Consider the following 17,444-nt stretch of genomic DNA (forward strand, 5'->3'; position numbering starts at 1 on the left):
GAAAGGAAAAAAAATAAAACAATAACAGCTTATTTCTCTGATTTTATCTAGAGGACACATACTTTGCTGTATTTTTTTTTGTTTGTTTTTTTTTGTTTTTAATTTGTTTGTTTAAGATAGTGTAGAAAGGCTTATCTTAAAAACTAGATTATAACCCCCTACTTTAGATTTAAATTATGAGAAGAAAATTAAATGTAGGACCTAGAAGTACTTTCTGGAAGGATTTAAAATATTTCTGAATCTCCAGAAATAAAAGCCAGCAGAGTCTAAAATCAAATAAAATTTTAAATTGATGAAGCACCATGGCTTTTGGACAGTTCAAAAATTCTCACTGATCCCAGATATGAGTGCCACTGGACCCCAGAGCTGGAACAAGGAGTTCACACCCACAAACACATGGGCATCCTAACAGGACACTGACCTTATGGTCCAGGTACAGGCTTCCTAAGAGGTTACTACCTCCGTTAGCTCAGACATTGGCATATTATGGGTATATTAATGAAAATAAGAGTCTTGCTTACACATGAAAGATTTCAAATTCAGAATGCAGTAACATCCTACGTTTTTATAGTACATTTACATTTCAGTATCTCCACATCTGTTGTCTCAGGTTACTTTCAAGATCTGATGGGAGGGAGCTGGGGCAGGGATCCTCATCATTTTCCAATAAGCAGAGATAACAGTGATTTCCTTGTCCAAGGACACTCGGTTGGGGATGACCCTTATCTCCACTCCCGGGTCACTGTTTTATACCACGCCTAACCCGCCTTCTTCTAGATTCAGTAACATTAAAAGTGAAATAAATACTATCGAAAATTGGTATTAATTTTTGGTTACACAAATATCACAGACACACAAAGGTTAGAGAAAAGAACACCTGAGAAATTCAGTAAATAAATTTAGAATCAAACTATTTCATTTCTGAAAGACTTCTTCACTGCAACTCTCTTTTTAGGCTAGTAAACAATTTTAAAAGTAAATTATATAAAGTCGCCCAAGGATAGTGTATCGCAAAGATCGTGTTTTTTTCTCGTCACTGTCAGGGGTTCCTACAAAGGCTGGTGGTCCTGTCGACCGTAACAAACAAGAAACAGTCTTGCTAGAAGACTCTGTGGGCTACCTGGTTCTATAGGTGCTAAGCAATTGTAGTTTAAAAATAAACCAACCCCTCAAAACGTTTACTAATAAATCCCTACTAGTTTTTCCACAGTTAAGAAGAATCCAGCCTGTGTTGATTTATAACATGATTTAAAATGTTAACTCAAAGTTTGGTATATGATTTAACCTGGAGAACGCTGCCCAGTTATAACTTCAAAAAACTTAAAAAAAAAAAAAAAGGTACCATGCAGGTCAAAGGTCTACTTCACAGAGAACAAGGACTCACATTAAGGACCAGAACCCCGGCCAGCATGAGAATGCTGGAACCTGCGGGGGCCTGTCTGTGCTTGCCGTGTTTTAGAGCGTTTTCTAGCACTTACTGGACAAGCAGGATGCTATTCGTCCCTTGTGTATTTTCACAGGAGTCCATTTGCTTTCCTTCCCTGGCCTCTCTGCCACAGGCTACGTCCATCATCAGGCACGATCTATGTGGCAGAAGTTGGTGCAGCTCCCGAGGGAAAGGCCTCTGAAGGCCAGATGGGCTATGTAAAAGCAACATTTTCCCCCTTTCTCATAAGAAGGATTTTGTATGACCGAGTTTCCCTTTTTTATCCCAGTAATAGTTTGTATATTCTAAAGAGAATTTTAACCTAGGTAATAAAGATTGCAAAGCCTTTATATTTATCTCTTAATCCATTTCTATATGTTCAAACTGAAAAACAACTCATACAGACAATAATATTGGTATTGATCATTGACTAATTATTGCTATAACTGGATTTCAAGATTTCCAGACAGTATCTAACCCGTCACTGACATACCACATGCTGCCAAAAGAACTGAAACGAAATATTACTTTTCAAAAATCAGTTTAAATATACACGAAAAAATTCTAGAATGCTAAAAAGCCACAAACTGAATATGAGTAGATCGGCAAAGCGATTATGGGGAAATTTCTGAATGTGAGTGCGAGCTGCAGCAGCTAATCTCCAGTCCCAGCTCCGCCATGTCATTTTGTGTCAGAAAGAGCAAACCTGAAATGCTTATCGTAGCAGATTAGGAAATGGTTTAATATATATTTTCTTCAAACTAGATATTTTGGAGTTTAGTATTTTTCGTTTTGAAAAATACCATTTCTATAGATAACGAGAGACTTCAAACAGGACATTTTGCTAAGCAGTTTCGAGGTTATAAATGACCGATAAACGGACACGCTTCAGCTAACTATTTGAAAAGCTATAGACAGGCAGCCCAGAGGAAGCGGGGGTGGTGTGTCCATCACTGGATTATTACTAGGTCACTCCCACTTCATAACGAGCCCCTATGAGCGAGCTGTGGAGAGCTGCGGAGCTGTGAGCCCTTCCACACCCCTTTAATGAGCTTCAGCCCTTAATTTACTATCTCTCCTCCCTGGTTTGAACCCCGATCTCTTTAACAGAACAAACAACATTATAGGTAGAGAGGAAGTCAGAATTGGCGTGATTTTCGTCTCTACGTGAGAGCAATAAAGTCTAAAGGAAAACAGACAAAGCGGAGAACCAGAGCCTGCGGAGTCTCGGCCGTGTGCGTCTGGGCAGCCACCTACCACGGCGTAGCCTGATGCTTGCTGCAGAATGACAGGAATGTCCTGCACTGTCGCTGCTCTTCGGGGCAATAAAACGCCCAGAAGGGCTTTCTGAATGGCCACGCAAGTCTGTGACACCTCCGACCAGCTCCATCTACCAGGATGAACACAGGGATGGCCCCTTTGAACAAGCCAGGACAAGAAACTAGCCGAGACTTCTGCTATGCCAAACTCCAAATCCGTCTCTCCAAATGAAGAGACCTAGAGTCCTTATGACTCTTAATTTCTAACTGTCACCGAGGCACAGGCCCCTCCACGTCTAACTAACAGCTGTGCGTTTTAGACGTGCTACTAGACAGTGGAGAGGAAAAAATGAGTGAAAACGGTCACTGCCTGCAACTGTCTGGAATCAACACAACGAAGTTACTACGGAAAGCTGCATTTTCTTCAAAACTGAAGCTTAACTATTAAGTGACTCAATTTTATTTTTTATTTTTTGGTGTGAATATCTTTTGTACTTCCTTACCTATACTAGATTGCTAAACGAAATTTCATTTTTCTTCATCTGACGCAGACTCAAATTGTGAACACAATTTCTCGTTTCCTATGGTGGATGGAACTCTGAGTCTACGTCGTATAGGATGTGGGGGTAAATGGACGGTGATGCCAGCAATAGGTCTGAAACTTGCATTTAAAAATATTCTAGCTAAAAGCTTGATTTCAAGTCAGATGCCTCTTTCCATAAAAAGAGAATAAAACTTGTTTATAACAAACTGGGCAGATATTCTGTGAAACTGGTCAGTGAATCAAAGGCTGAAGCAGTTTCTAAGTGCTTTTCTTACCCTTAGCACATGTATGCATGCATGCACACGCATGTGTGCACGTGTGTACATGCACATGCGCGCACGCACACGCATGCACGCACGCACGCACACACGCACGCACACTCACTCTTCCGTTCTTGCTGTCATCCTCTGATTGGTGAGCAGCATGAAAACACTATCTGCACTACCTCACAGCTGACCCGGGCGCTCCAGGCAGCCTCAGTCAGTCCACACTCACGCGTTCTGCTCTAACTTGCATAAGGTGTGTCAATGGTGTGTGAAGAAAACCCTGCTCATACTACCCCCTACCTTCCAGGAGCGCTAAGGCTGACCCTGGGAGAAGGCAGATGTCAAACACGACTAGCAAGGATTTCCCTTCTTCGGGGTGAACTCTACCAGTTGTCTGAGAACAAAAACATTTTGTCTTTCTCGGTTAAACTTAACTAAGTTTCTAATCTTTCACTGGATGCACAAGAATGATGAAGCAGAAATAGAATTTTCAGCAATTCTGCAGCAAAGGTGAAAGCAATCAGATTTCCTGAGGTTTTACTTCATGAGCGTTTAGTGTTAGAGCATTACGAGAGGGATTTAAGCAAAAATCACTGTTATTAAAAATAACAGAATTTGGAGAATTTTAAAAATAATCTTGGACATTCTAGAAATGTTTATATTAAAAAGAGATGTACTGAAAAGACAAAGGTCAACAGACTTTCCAAACGGGGCACACAAAGTAATTTAATAATGGCGAAACATTTTTCGTAACACAGTATTTAAGAAACACATATTAAACAAAATCTGTTCATCCGGATTTGGCCACAAAGTATCTGTGGTATATTATATACCATTATCCATCATTATACCAGCCAGTTAACTTTCAAGTTAATAGCATATTATCTGGTTTGATATGTGGAAATCATATTACATCCAATAATCTAAAATGGAGTAAAGTGCCATTATAGTAATATCCATATGAAATAATAACGCGGTGCTAGAAATGGGTTCTAAAATCCCCCCTGGAAAGGCCATTCGACAAAGGGATGAACAAAAACAAAAACAAAATATTTTTAATGCCAGAGCCAATGGGTCCAGGTGCAACGAAACCTGAGGGACGAAAAATGCTGCTGCGTTGGGAGCTACGCACGTCCTTGTTTCTTTTTTAAAACAAAGAGGTTTTTCCCTCCACATTTACTTTCTTCTCTCCTCCTTTATTTCCCCCGTTCTCTCTGCTCTAACACCGCGCTCACTCATACTCTGAGAGCTCGTTAGTCCTCTCAGGACTTGTTTCTGCTGCATAAGTGTTGATCTGTGAGGACAGAAAGATAAAAAGGACTCTCACGTGCAAAACTTCTCAAATTCTCTGAGGCGCAGGATGAGTTCTTCCCCCTAATCCTTCCTGGACTGAGAATTTAGCAAAACACAGCAGTCACACATTACTAAAAGCATGAAATGAAAAAAGAAAGAGGGAGTACGCGTCCCATTGCTTAAAATTACGATGTGATTTTATCAGCATAAGGTTCAGGATCGACCTACTATAAAGGTGTCTATGAGCCTAACTAACTCGAAATTTTCTGCCCTTAGCTCGGTTTGGACCAGTGGCCGGGAGGCCACATATAGGCACTGCGATTCTGTGTCGTCTAGTTCCCACGTCAGAACCCAAGGACCAGTGCTCGGAGGCAGTATCTGGCAGACATACTGAGTAGCTGTCAGTTCGACCTCCTGGTCTTTGGTAGGTCATTTAGTCAATGCATACTACATACTCTATTTCTAGAGCTGTGATAACACAAATGAATGAAACTTAGCACTTTGAGAAAGGTTACTGGCCACCCCAAGAGCCAGAGTTTTTAGTATATATCACACCACAACCTCTTTATATCTTGACGTGTGGGTTTTTTATTATTATTATTATTGTTGTTATTATTTATTTTTGCTATTATTATTCCTTTTATAAATGACAGAAGCCAAGGCAGAAAACTTCGACTTCACAAAGAATTTGAGAGTTTTTTGAAAAGAACCTTAGTGCTCATTCAGGCTAACCTCTTGATGGTATAAATGTGGAAACTTAGGCTCGGAGAGTGGGTAAGAGTCCAAGCAGAATCCGGTATTTTGCCTCTCAGCCCAGTCCACTTCCCACCATCATCTGGTGACATAAAGCACCAGATCCTACTTTAGAAAGGGCCTATCGCCCTGCAGGGGGGATGCAGAGAGCAGCGGCAGCGTGGATACAGACCTTGCATCTGGTAGCTGTACGGTGCCTGTCCAGGCTGGGGGGTACCGAAGCTCGTGCCATAGCTGAGGAATCCCGTCTGTCCCGGTGACTGAGACTGTGACAATCCGCCTTCAGTCTTGATGCCTGCCCACAATGCACCTAAATCAGTTAGTGACAGCTTATCTATCTGTTCATTTTCAAAAGCTGGTAAATACACAAAAACTCTCGTAACTGTTTAGTCACAAATGCTTCCCCACAGTATTTCAATAACCAAGGGTATATGTGTTTAGAGTGGAGCTTCCTAAATCATAACTTCGTTTCAAAAAAAACAAAAACACAGGGTTATACAGATTTGAATGTCTGTTCACACTGTTGTTTCTTGTCGTTTCCTGAATTCCGTTTTCTATAAGATTTAACACCAGTGATATAATTTCTGTACCTAGTTTTGTTGTTTTATAAGAGTTTAAGATCATCTCCTCTATAGTTAAGAAATGGCCATAACTGAACTTTAAATTATTCCTAAAGTCGCTATTGTCGATTAACATCACAATCCTTTTTTTCTAAAACGTGGTTAGAGTGTCTAGCCTCGTAGCATGTTTTTCTTTTTTCTTCTTCTTTACTCTTCCTACTACAAAGCTGTTTCTAGTACACACTCATTTTGAAGTTAGAGGAAGCAATACTGGGCATAGAACTAAGCGACACAAAGGAAAACCTCCTCCCAACATTCAGATCCAACCAGGAAGTAAGCACCAAAAAAGCAGGGTATTAAGAATGAAATCCTCTAGAACACAGTGATTTTATAAACAAGTTGACTAGTAGTTCCCTTTTTGTTCCTTGTAGTTTCAATTATTTATTCAAATATAACTTTTAAGTGTAGCCTAAAATACACTTCCATTTTATCATATTGTAGTACAACAATAACGTATTTGTGTCCCCCCAATACTTCCTAAAGTGCCAGGCTGACACCTTAATTTGGGGGCATGGGTCTGGCAGGGCTGTTTTACAGGGCTCAGCCCTGGATCATAATGAAAGACAGTCATGCGAGTTAACAACTGTCCTTAATTGCCACAGAGGGAAGGGCGAGGAAAATTTCTTCCAAGGGAATTCACATTTTTTAATAATTTTACTTTGCACTTAAGATAAATGATATCTTTGGGATCTAGAATACACAGTAGTCTCACTGTTTATTTCCATTTTAGGGGAATTTCATCAGTAGAATGAAGTTAGGTAACTTTCCGAAGGCAGTGGAAGAATCTGACTCTTGGCCCAGAGAGCCTCCTCTAACTCCTGGAGTATCTCTAAATAACCTCCTAACGGCCTTCGCATTGAAGTCTTAACGTAATGTTAACATTTTTTAAAATGTGATTTTTTCCTATGTAGGCAATGCCAAACCAACGAATAACTCAAACTTATAAATGGTCCCAGGACAGGTGGCCTGACGGTTCTCGAACCTCTCTCTTCTCATGTTGTCTCAGGAGAGGTTTCCTCCCTTCTCTCCCCATTTGAGGATATAATGAGATGCTTCCAGTCTTTACCTATACCAACTCTTTTTAACTTTGGATAGGAATCTTTGTGATAAGAACAGGGAAGGAAAAGCAGGAGAGGTAGAAGACGGCTCGCTATAGCCGCACCTGTCTCCATGGCTTCTGCCTACAAGCTGGCCAGCTCATCTCGCTGATCGACTCCAGACAGATCCATGAGCTCTTCTCCCGCACCCATCTATTGTTCTTACTATGAAAAGATTTGCCTATCTTTCCTTACGAGGTCTAAGTAAAAAGTCAGGGGGCACGAATCCTTGGAGAAGATCTTTTAAGACCTTTGGGACCTTGACTACGCGCTCCTCCTTCGTGAAAAGGAATGGGGAGGAGGTCGCCACATTTCTCGATGTGCTGACCCCAGCACGAACAGAAAGCCCGGTCAGAAGCACTGGGGCCTCTCCTTCTATTCAATGCCAAAAAAAAAAAAGGGAAGAAAGAATGTGATCAGGGAAATGCTAAGGACTGAGAATGACTCCCAGACGATTTATAAGCACAGAAGGCCCAGGGAGCAAAGCCCTTCAGATGGGACCTGACTCTCACCACCTCCCTGACCCCCACCTGTCACATTAAAGTCCCCACCCTCACTCTGCTAGTCCTGATTCCAATCTCAGGACCTCTGCTCATCTCATCCTCCTGGAGCAACTACTTCAGACAACAGGGACTTTTGCTAATGGTTTAGAACTGGAGGAGTCCCCACCCCACAGCCCGGAAGTTGGCAGAGGGCCCTATTAGGACTGAATGAATGAGGACTGTGAGAGTGGTGACCAAGGCAGTAACCAGAATGGCACCTTCCTGCAGCAGCACGGGCAGGTCTGAGGTACCTCGGTATTGCTGGTGCTGGAAAATACACTTAAACTTCAAATAATCAGCTTACAAATAAATTTTGAGACTCTAAATTGGGGAATCCTTAACTGACCTTACGGAACTGAAGCTACACAATACAAATCATAGACCCGCACCCCCTTTTAGCAAAAATAATAGTCTAAAAGTAAATTACAGATAAATTTGATCTGTCTCTAATATTACTTTGAGAAACCTTGAGTACAAGTTACGGAAATCAAAGAGAATTCTAGAAAGGCGATTTTATGGCTCTTTTTAAAGTCTGGTTTAGAAACAACTACCTAGATCACATTCAGTTCTGATAGTTTTGAAATAAAACTATAATGGGTGAAGTTATATGTAACTTAGATTTTTAACTTCTATGTATTTTATAAAAGGTTTATATATGGTCGATTTGGTTTGGGGAAAAGAGAAAATGAAAGAAATGAAGTTACCTTTTAATTGTTAATTACCTTTTAATTGTTAATTGTTAATTATTAATGAAATGCTTAAAGAAACACATTAGTGCTTTCAATATGCAGAGACTATTTGAAAACTACAATAGCAGCAGAAACATAATTAGATCACGGAATATAGTTCTTATATTCTACCGGTCCTTTCTTCCATTCATGTACTTTTTCTCGATCATTAGGCTTTACCTTTTTCTTAATGCCAATAATTCATATTTTTCTATGCACACGAGTTGCAATTTGTTTAAAATCACAACTGCGATTCACTTGAAGAAAAGGTATTTTGAAATTCCGAATTTTTTAAAAACTACGTTTGGAGCTGTGCTGGATTTATTTTTAATTTACGGGTATTGACCCTGTAACAATTGGGTTAAATTTTACCAAGATAAAGATAACCTCCAGGTGGGAAGGAACAAACGGGAGGCGAGCGTTAAACGCCTCCTGATTTGCCTCTTTAAAGTGCAGCCTAAGCCAGATATGCAGATCGCTTTTCCTAAAGGTGGATAATGCTGAAATCGGATACCACCACCACCCTCAGCTTTAGAGCATGGCTTTGTTGAATTCCACTTGTATTTCCCTAATCATAACTAGGCATCTGATAAATAGGAAATGAATCTTTACCCCAAAAGACTTTATTCACAGAAGTTTTATCGCAAATATGCACCGAAATACTTAGGATGCCAGAGCCAAGCGCTCAAATGGCAAATTAAGAGCTGAGATAGAAACGGAATAAAATGAGAGCGAGAGGGCGGACGAACCACGCGACCTATTTGTCTCCGCTCCCAAGAGAAGTAGCCACCAGTTCTCACAGCGCTCATTAGAAACAGTCACAGTGAGAATGTAGACATCAAAGGGGACCACGCTTTCCAAAGTGGCCCACGATGAGTCTTTCAGTGCCACTCCTGTGATGCTTTCACGCACCCGGGCGAGCCCTCTAGATAAACCGCACCACTAAGAGAGCGGACGCACTCACCATATGACGAGATCCCGTACGGCTGTCCCGGCTGTGGGTACGTGGCGTAGGCCGTCGCTTGCTGCATCCCTGTGGTAAACGGTGTTTGCCCATATGCAGCCATAGTTTGTGAGGAAGGGGTAGGGAGAATATGTGGGTATGCTCTGCTATTTGTCAGAAATGACAGAAAATGAAAGCCCATGCATTAGATGGAAACATGCAAGGTAACTGATTCACAAGCATATCACAAACTCTAGTTACAGACGGTCTCTTACAGTCTATCTTTCAAATACAAGATACAAAGTGCTGAAATACTTCCGTGTCTAGGTGAGGCCCAAAATAAATCTGCGTAAACACATTTAAGTTTCTATGAAACGCACTTGAGTTTCAGATGTAACATGTGGGCACAAGACATGGCTTGAAATGAGGTAAAATACTCAGATAATCGACTTATTAAGAGAAAATATATCTTACTTGGAAGGGTAGATCTGTGGTGGGGAGAACTGGTGACTTGGTCTTGGGCTGAAGCTACTGCTCCCGATTGCTGGAAAAAAAACGACAACACACGCACACAATAATCAGAGCAAAATACAAAATATGTATAAAGCAGGGATACAGTTTGAACTACAGGTTGACAATAGGAAATTACAGATATTCAACATTTATGACATGCAGAAATGAGAATTTCACACAGTCAACCTAACGGGGAGTTGAATAATATTAAGAAAGCTATCGGAACTGATTAAGTGGTTCTAATTTTAAATAAACTCTTAGAAAGTCTAGTCACGATCTTCTTAAATACCTGTCAGCATGCTGTGATGGATGTCAGTGGCAGTACCTGGAGAGGGCAAGGAGTCCTGGCTACTGTTTGGAAAGATGCTGACAGGGGAAGAGTCAAGTTGAACTGCAGGGCTGGGCCGGCCTGAGGGCCACCGGGCCTGTCGTCCCTGCTCAGCGGGAGAACACACCTGAGACTGTGTTCCCAAGGAACAGGGTCTAATCTCTCCGGAGCATGGAAAGAGGACAGGTCCTCATCTGCCTGGACTGATTTAGCAATGGGTTTTAGTAAAAGCGCATTCCTATAACTATCTTAAATCTCTCAAGTTGCAGGCTGAGCCTGTTTTTCTCTTGTGCTGAGGAGTGTGTTTCTTCTTTGCCTTCAGTTACATGTGCTCAACTTCAGAGTCCACATAAAAAAAAAATTTTTTTAAGAGGTTCTTTAAGCATTCAAGCAGAATTTCTTTTCTTTTAAATCACGTACATTTAATATGTCTCTGAAATGCACTAAACTCTCATCAAATGTTCTTTTATGTTCATACTGAACTAAAGAAGCAAAAATCCATTTTTGTTAACACCAGGCCTTAAAATGGTAAGAAAGGAGCTTTCAACTTTTGTCACTGTAAGTAAAGGCTACTATCTATCTATGTACATATATATCTACACACATTTTAATTTACACACACAGATATGCACTTTCTCCCTCTCAAACTCTCCCCACCCTCCATCTGGCTCAGATGGATATTCTTTGGCTACGATTATTACAAGATGTAACACGTTTATTTTCTTCTTCACTATTAGTCTGTCTTCAGAGGCTCTATTAGTTATTAACAATACTCTACATTAAAATACTTCATAAAATTCAAAGTTTTATGCACTTTTCACATAGTGAATGTTGCATCAGGACATTTACGCTTCTTGAATGTAATTTCCAGCTTGTGTTGGGAGAACAGTGGTGGAGTTGAAACAGAATCTGAAAATCTGTGAATCCCCCTTTTCTGTCAAGCAAACAGGCCTAAACCCACGACCACAGAACGATCTGGAATGGCACCGCGCTTTCGAGCTGCCAGACTCTAACCATCTGGCTGTCAGTTTGGCAGAGACGGAGTCCACATTAAAGAGATGGCAGGCCGACTCAGCTGGTGTCCCTCTGTCTTTTGGCGCGTGTTGAGTCACTACTCTGTTCCAGGCATTGAGCTGGGAGCTGTTATGTCACATGTGAGGGGGTGACACACAATAACCATGGAGGGATTGCTTAAATACTGCAGTTTATAGAAGGGACAGATTAGTGAGAGAACACATGGGACACAAGGATGACCACCTGCCCAGGTCGTCTGTGGCTGCACCTCTTCTACTCCCCTTTTCCAAGCCTGAACGGAGGCCAAGAGCAAAAGAGATTCATCCCACAGAATTGCTGGAGAATATCGTCCCTGCACAATCATAGTTAAAAATACGTTTTGAGAAATGAAACCACAACGACAACTGAAAACCCACTGCCACCTGATGATGGGGACCACAGCAGTGCTTTTTATTGTTCCCCAGCTCCGTCCCTGTGTTTTTCAAATTGTGGGTCAGGACCCACAAAAGGATCATAAACTCAATAGGTTACACTCAGCAATTTTGTTTTGCAAAGAGAATAAAAGAGATCAGGGTTATTACACAGGATCTGCTAAGTTCTCTGAAGCTTTGATTAGATTGTGTGTGTGTACACATGAAGGAAGATTCGGGAGTGTGGCAATTAAGCAGATTCTGGCATCAGAATTTAATTTCAGCTCAGATTCAAGTTCCAACTTTTCCACATGGTCTTAGGCAAGTTATTGGATCCCGTTAAGCCTTGATACGTTCTTGTGTAAAACGATGACAATAATACTCCCTGCAGGATTGCTGTGAAGCCTAACTGAAATAATTAACATAAAGTGCACGGTACGATATTTGTGTAACGTGTTTATTATCTCACATATGCAGATTCCCACTACCTTTGTCTGAAATTCGCCCTTTCTTCTGTATTTTTAATTCTACCCAATGGACGGCGTCACCATCTTTTCGGCAAAATGCTGTCTCTTGACACCACCCTACATGGAAACCAGAAGCCTCGCAATCACCTCATTCTTTTTCTATTTCATGACTCTCCAGTCCTACCCAATCCGAATCCAGAAACTGTCTGTGGAGCTTCCATCCCTTCTCGCCCTTCCGGGGTCAGGTCGTCAGTGTGCCTCCCCTGGACAACCACCTAGCGCCTGTCCCCGCATCCCACACATCACTGCGACGCTCACCACTGCCACCACAGTGACCTTTCCTACACGTCAACGTCTTCGTGATCATTCTCCAGCTTGCAATCTCTCAGCTGAGCTATTATCCCTGGGAGAAATTCCACACCCTTGGCAGAGCAAAGAGCTTCAAGCTTCCACCCCGCCCCAGGTTCAGTGTTATGGAGCCTCCTGGATGCGAGGACTCCCCGTACACGCCCCCCATTTTCATGTCTGTCTCGGTCGATCTTCGTACCAGACCCTCCGCCTTGTAATGCTCTTCTTTCCTCTGCCTGACAAACGCCCCTTCGTTGGGACTAAAACATCCTTTTCTCTTTAGGATAATGGCTTCCGTCTCTGTACTTAAAATGTGATAAACACTGGTGACGCAGCCCTGACCACTGAGCGTTGCATTCAGCACCTGTAGCCCATGCAGGTTAGTTTCCTCTGCTGACCATGAGCTTCTGGGACCAGGGACCACCTGCTCCTCGTCTCAGCACCTGACAGGGCCTGGCACGGGGTAAGTGATCCTCGAACAATAGGTGTATAATAAGGATGTAAGACTTAGGTCATATGCAGAGTAGATTTTTTTTAATCACAATGGCTTGAGGAATGGTTAAATTACTTTAAGTTATTTATAAACTTATATAATAAACCTGTTTGATTCAGGTCTTTGGCAATAAAAAATGGAATAAATAGTATGCTTATGAAATAAATGTGAATAAGAACCTATGAGGCCACCTGAGTGTCTCGTTGCTACTTACCTGACTACGTGTACCTAAAACTATTGCACATTTAATGCCACGTGATGAGCCACACCTTTTGGGCTTTCTCTAAAGGCTAATCCTTGCACCCTCTGTGGAGTCTAGAGTCTCCCTCACATTCCTCGAGTACTTACTTCCCCGCTAACTGCCTAAAACATCTTCAACTTTTTAAACAATAATCTAGGAATTTCATGGGACCAGAATAACCTAAAGCAGAAAGAACGCTCCCGGATCATTTATCCAGGTAAGGAGAATGGTTATCTTATCACGAGTAAACTCCAGTACACATACCAGGGCCTCGGGAAAACAGGGACAACTAACACCGCTGTGTTAGCACATCTATTTCCTGTTACTATGCCATCCCTTTTCTTACTTCTTACATGGAAGTTGAAGAAGCTCCCAAATCTTGTTGTAGGAAGGGAGAGGAGAACCCAAGATAAATAACATTCACAAGCTTGAGAATCCACTGAGGTCAACAGAAACCTCAGATTAGCAAGTTCTCGGCTCCTCAGTTCACGGCTCCGCAGATGCCCATCTCGGCGTCAACGTCATCCAGCCGGACACCAGGTCGGAAGCCCCAAAGTGAGTTTTGACTCTTCTCTTTCTACCCTTTTTATCACGAGTCAAGTCAGCTCTCTCTTCAAAATACATTCTAAGTCCGGCAACTTCTCACTTCCTGTTGTCTACCCTCCATTCCGATCTGTGGCCACGAGAGAATGGCAGTCGGGACACCCCCAACCTCAGCCGGTCCCCTCTCCCCACCACCCCCTCCCCTGACGGCACCCTGGCACGTCTAACCCTGCCTCTGTGGCTCTTCCACGGAGGACACCGTCCAACACAGTACTCTCTCTTCTGAACCAGGGCAGGCTCATCTGCCCGCCTCTAGGCACCCTCTGCCACCCTCAGAACACGTGCCACACAATGAACGGCGAACTCTTAGAAACACGAATTACACCATGTCGCCACGACCCCTCGCAACCGCCGCCCTCATTTCTAAGCCCTGCTGTCCTTCTGCTACGCTGAGGTTGAGCCAAACTCGTTCCCTCACGTCACTGAGATCGACGCTCAGATGCCCTGTCCTCAGATGGGCCTTCCTGTAAAAGACACCTCCATTTTCGATCTGATTTCATTTTATTCATAGCGCTTTTCACTATTACACTGCCATTTACCCATTCACTCTCTCCCCCACAAGAATGGAAGCCCCAAGAGGGCGGGGACCTCGTCTACTTTTTCACTGCTATATTCCCACTGCCTAGAACACCGCCTGACATATAGTAGATGTTCCGCACATAACTGCTGAATGGATGAATCAGACTCAAACAGCTACATCTTTTTGTGAAAATTTAAGCAATCTAAAAAACCATTTGTCACATGTGGTACCTTTTTTCCACTAAAAACATTTCTGTTTCTATTTCCAGGTTCCAAATACCACCAGACACCAACTTTGTATGATCAATATCATCTGCTAGCATTTTATTTAACAAAATAATAATAAATTTAGGCTTTATAGAAATGGCATAAGCAACAGGTAATGACATTTTGCAATCCTGAAAAACATTATTCACCCCAATTGTTCTTTAAATCATTAAAACACTGTTTTTCATTGGGGATTAGCAAATGACCAGAATGTCATTATATTTTAAAAATCTAATAAACAGGCTTGCAATTTTTAATTCAGCCACATATCTTGGAAAACCAACCCCTCCCCTCCAACCTCCCACACCAGGACACCGAGTGATTTTTCTGAAAGAGTAAGCCTTCTGCCTCCTTAATGCCCAAGATGCTAGGGTTCCATGAAGGACAGAAACAGAGATAGCTATTACCAAAGTCAGAATGGCTCTGCTGCTTCTTTATCCCTGCTCTTTTCTCAAGACGCCCAGAACAGTCAGGATGTAAACTTTTAAGCCATCATGGAGAAGGAAATAGGAATGGCGACCACAGAGCGAGACCACCTCGGAGTTAATGCTTGCGGACTGCTTTCTGCAGCCTCTTTCCTCTTATAAAGAGCCTAAGCCCTGTTTACAGCCACTCCAGCATGCCATGGTTTTCACGCCTTTACTCAAGGAAGGAAGGAAGGAAATAAGGGAGAAAGGGAGGGAGGGAGAGAGAGAGAGGGGGGAAAAAGGGAGGAAAGAAAGAGGAGGAAAGGTAAAGGACATGAAATGTGTCCATCCACATGGTGCTCTGAGCTTCCTATGTTTTGATCCAATTCCCCCCGCTCAGCCGATCCTGTCCCGTGTCCAATACAGAGAATCGGTCTATGGAAAAGATCCTCCGTCTACAGCAGACTCTCCCCGACCTTCGTCTAAGCCCTTCTCTGGGAACTCTGCTCTCTTGATATCTTTTCTAAGTAGAGGCTGCTTATTCTGATTCCAGATACCACAAAGGCCTGAAGCACATCCTCATTACTGCTTCTTCCAAACCGCCGCTTTCATGCTCTCCCCTAAAACCTTCCTTCTGAGATGCGTGACCACCTTCGAACGCTTCCATGACGACCAATCTCCTAAACACCGCCCGGTATTAATCAAAAGCTTTAATATTTGACTGCGTCCCCTGGCAAGTTCCAACATTATTTTGAGTTAGGCGTCCAACAGTTTCCTCATTCTATCTAGACGTCAGTCATCAAGGTTGAGACCACATCCTGGGCCTTTTTCCCGAGTCTATAGTCTCAAACCAGAACAGCACGGACCGATTCCTTTGGTTACTTAACATCTACTGACCATCGCCCATGTGCTTGATTCCATGGTGGCTGCTGGGGCTGTGTGAACAAGACAAACAGAGTCTGTTCTCTTATGGCTACAGTTTAGCAGGAGGAAGGACAACGAAAATAATTTTAAAGGTAGCGATGAAGGCTGAGGGAGGGAGTATAGAGAACCAACCAACCACAGAAGCGTGTGGCGGAGGACTCATCGGGTTCTGAGATTAAGAAAGGAACATCCTCTATTTCTGGAATTTTCATTCCTTTATTCCCATCTCATCGGTTCTCCGACCTCATCAAGAGATGCAGAACCCCTGACATGCTTCCTTTCTCTCGACTGACGATCCCTTACCTCTGCTTCCTTTCTACCTATCCTAGATCCATGAATAATTATTTTAAAGCACTCTTTTACTGATAATTCCAATTCTCTTCTCTCCATACTCCTCCACGTCCTACCTGGAAAATCCTCACCCTGGACCAAAGGAATCCTGTCTTTCTATCCAGACGGCTAAGCCCTTGTAGAGAAAATCCGCTCTACAGCAGAGGGTCCACGTTCTCGAGCTCCGCCCTCGCTGGGGCCTTCAGCCCTGCTGTCAGCCCTCCTCCACGTGTGCATGCGGCCCCTGCTTCCCCGCCCCCACGGCATCCGCTGCAGCCCTCTCCACCCCCTTAAGCTCACGAGCCTATCGCTATGCTCATTTCGAGTCGCTTCAGAAAAAAAAGTTGGAATTCCTTAATGTATTGCCTCCTCCTCCACTTCAAACTCATCTGCATCACTTCCCTGATGTTTCTGTGGAAAAGTTATTCCTTTTCTAGGCCAATCCACTTCCGTTTTGGATTTCAGCCATTGCCGTCCCATCGGGGACTTTCCTCCACCAATTACCCCTGTGTTTTGCCTATACCCTAACCCCTACCTCCATGAAGTTTGTGTTGGCAGCAAAACCCCCGATCTTCTCAATACCATTCTCAACCGTGTATCCCTCTTTCTAATGTCTACCTTCTCTCTCTCCTTGTACCATCTACGGACTTGAAAGATGTTTTTCTCTTCCCTGTCCTCACTTCCTTATTCGTTTCATCATCCATCCATTCAGTGAACTTTGTGAGTACATGCTACCTGCTAGGAACTCTGCCGGAGACACAGAAATGGGGCATCTGGGCCAGCAGGTGCAGCGGGGAAGAGCCCACCACCTACAGGGAATGCTGTCGGCTAAATCCACTGATGCTTCTCGTTAAAGAAAAGTTTTTCATTTTGACGAAATTTGACACTTGCAGGAAAGTAGAATAACGTCCTCCAATATCCTTCACCCAAATTCTCCAAATGCTAACATTTTATTACATTATTGCATGTGTTCATATTGTATGTGTGTGTATTTCACGTTTTTTCGAGTTGCAGATACGATGTCCCTTTACTAATACTTCAGTGTATGTTTCTTAAAAACAAGGAATTCCTTTACCACATTATGGCTATCAATATCAGGGAAAACAGTG

At 42.7% G+C, this 17,444-nt stretch overlaps 1 protein-coding gene across 7 annotated transcripts in view; it reads right to left on the minus strand.

Annotated features, from left to right (window-relative positions):
* EYA1 (EYA transcriptional coactivator and phosphatase 1) overlaps nucleotides 1–17,444 on the minus strand; it is a 145,615-nt gene that overhangs the window by 99,087 nt on the left and 29,084 nt on the right. For 2 of the 7 annotated variants that reach the window (XM_015598585.2, XM_006924023.3), the window contains 3 exons: nucleotides 9,946–10,015; nucleotides 9,493–9,638; nucleotides 5,714–5,851 (listed from right to left, as the gene is read on the minus strand). In XM_015598585.2, the coding sequence (XP_015454071.1) occupies nucleotides 5,714–5,851; nucleotides 9,493–9,638; nucleotides 9,946–10,015 (354 nt within the window). The remainder of the gene's footprint in view (nucleotides 1–5,713; nucleotides 5,852–9,492; nucleotides 9,639–9,945; nucleotides 10,016–17,444) is intronic. The other 5 variants (XM_025041181.1, XM_015598586.2, XM_006924024.3 and 2 more) reach the window with 5 other exon arrangements.

This window comes from Pteropus alecto, unplaced genomic scaffold (assembly GCF_000325575.1).
Source record: "Pteropus alecto unplaced genomic scaffold, ASM32557v1 scaffold87, whole genome shotgun sequence".
NCBI lineage: Eukaryota > Metazoa > Chordata > Mammalia > Chiroptera > Pteropodidae > Pteropus > Pteropus alecto.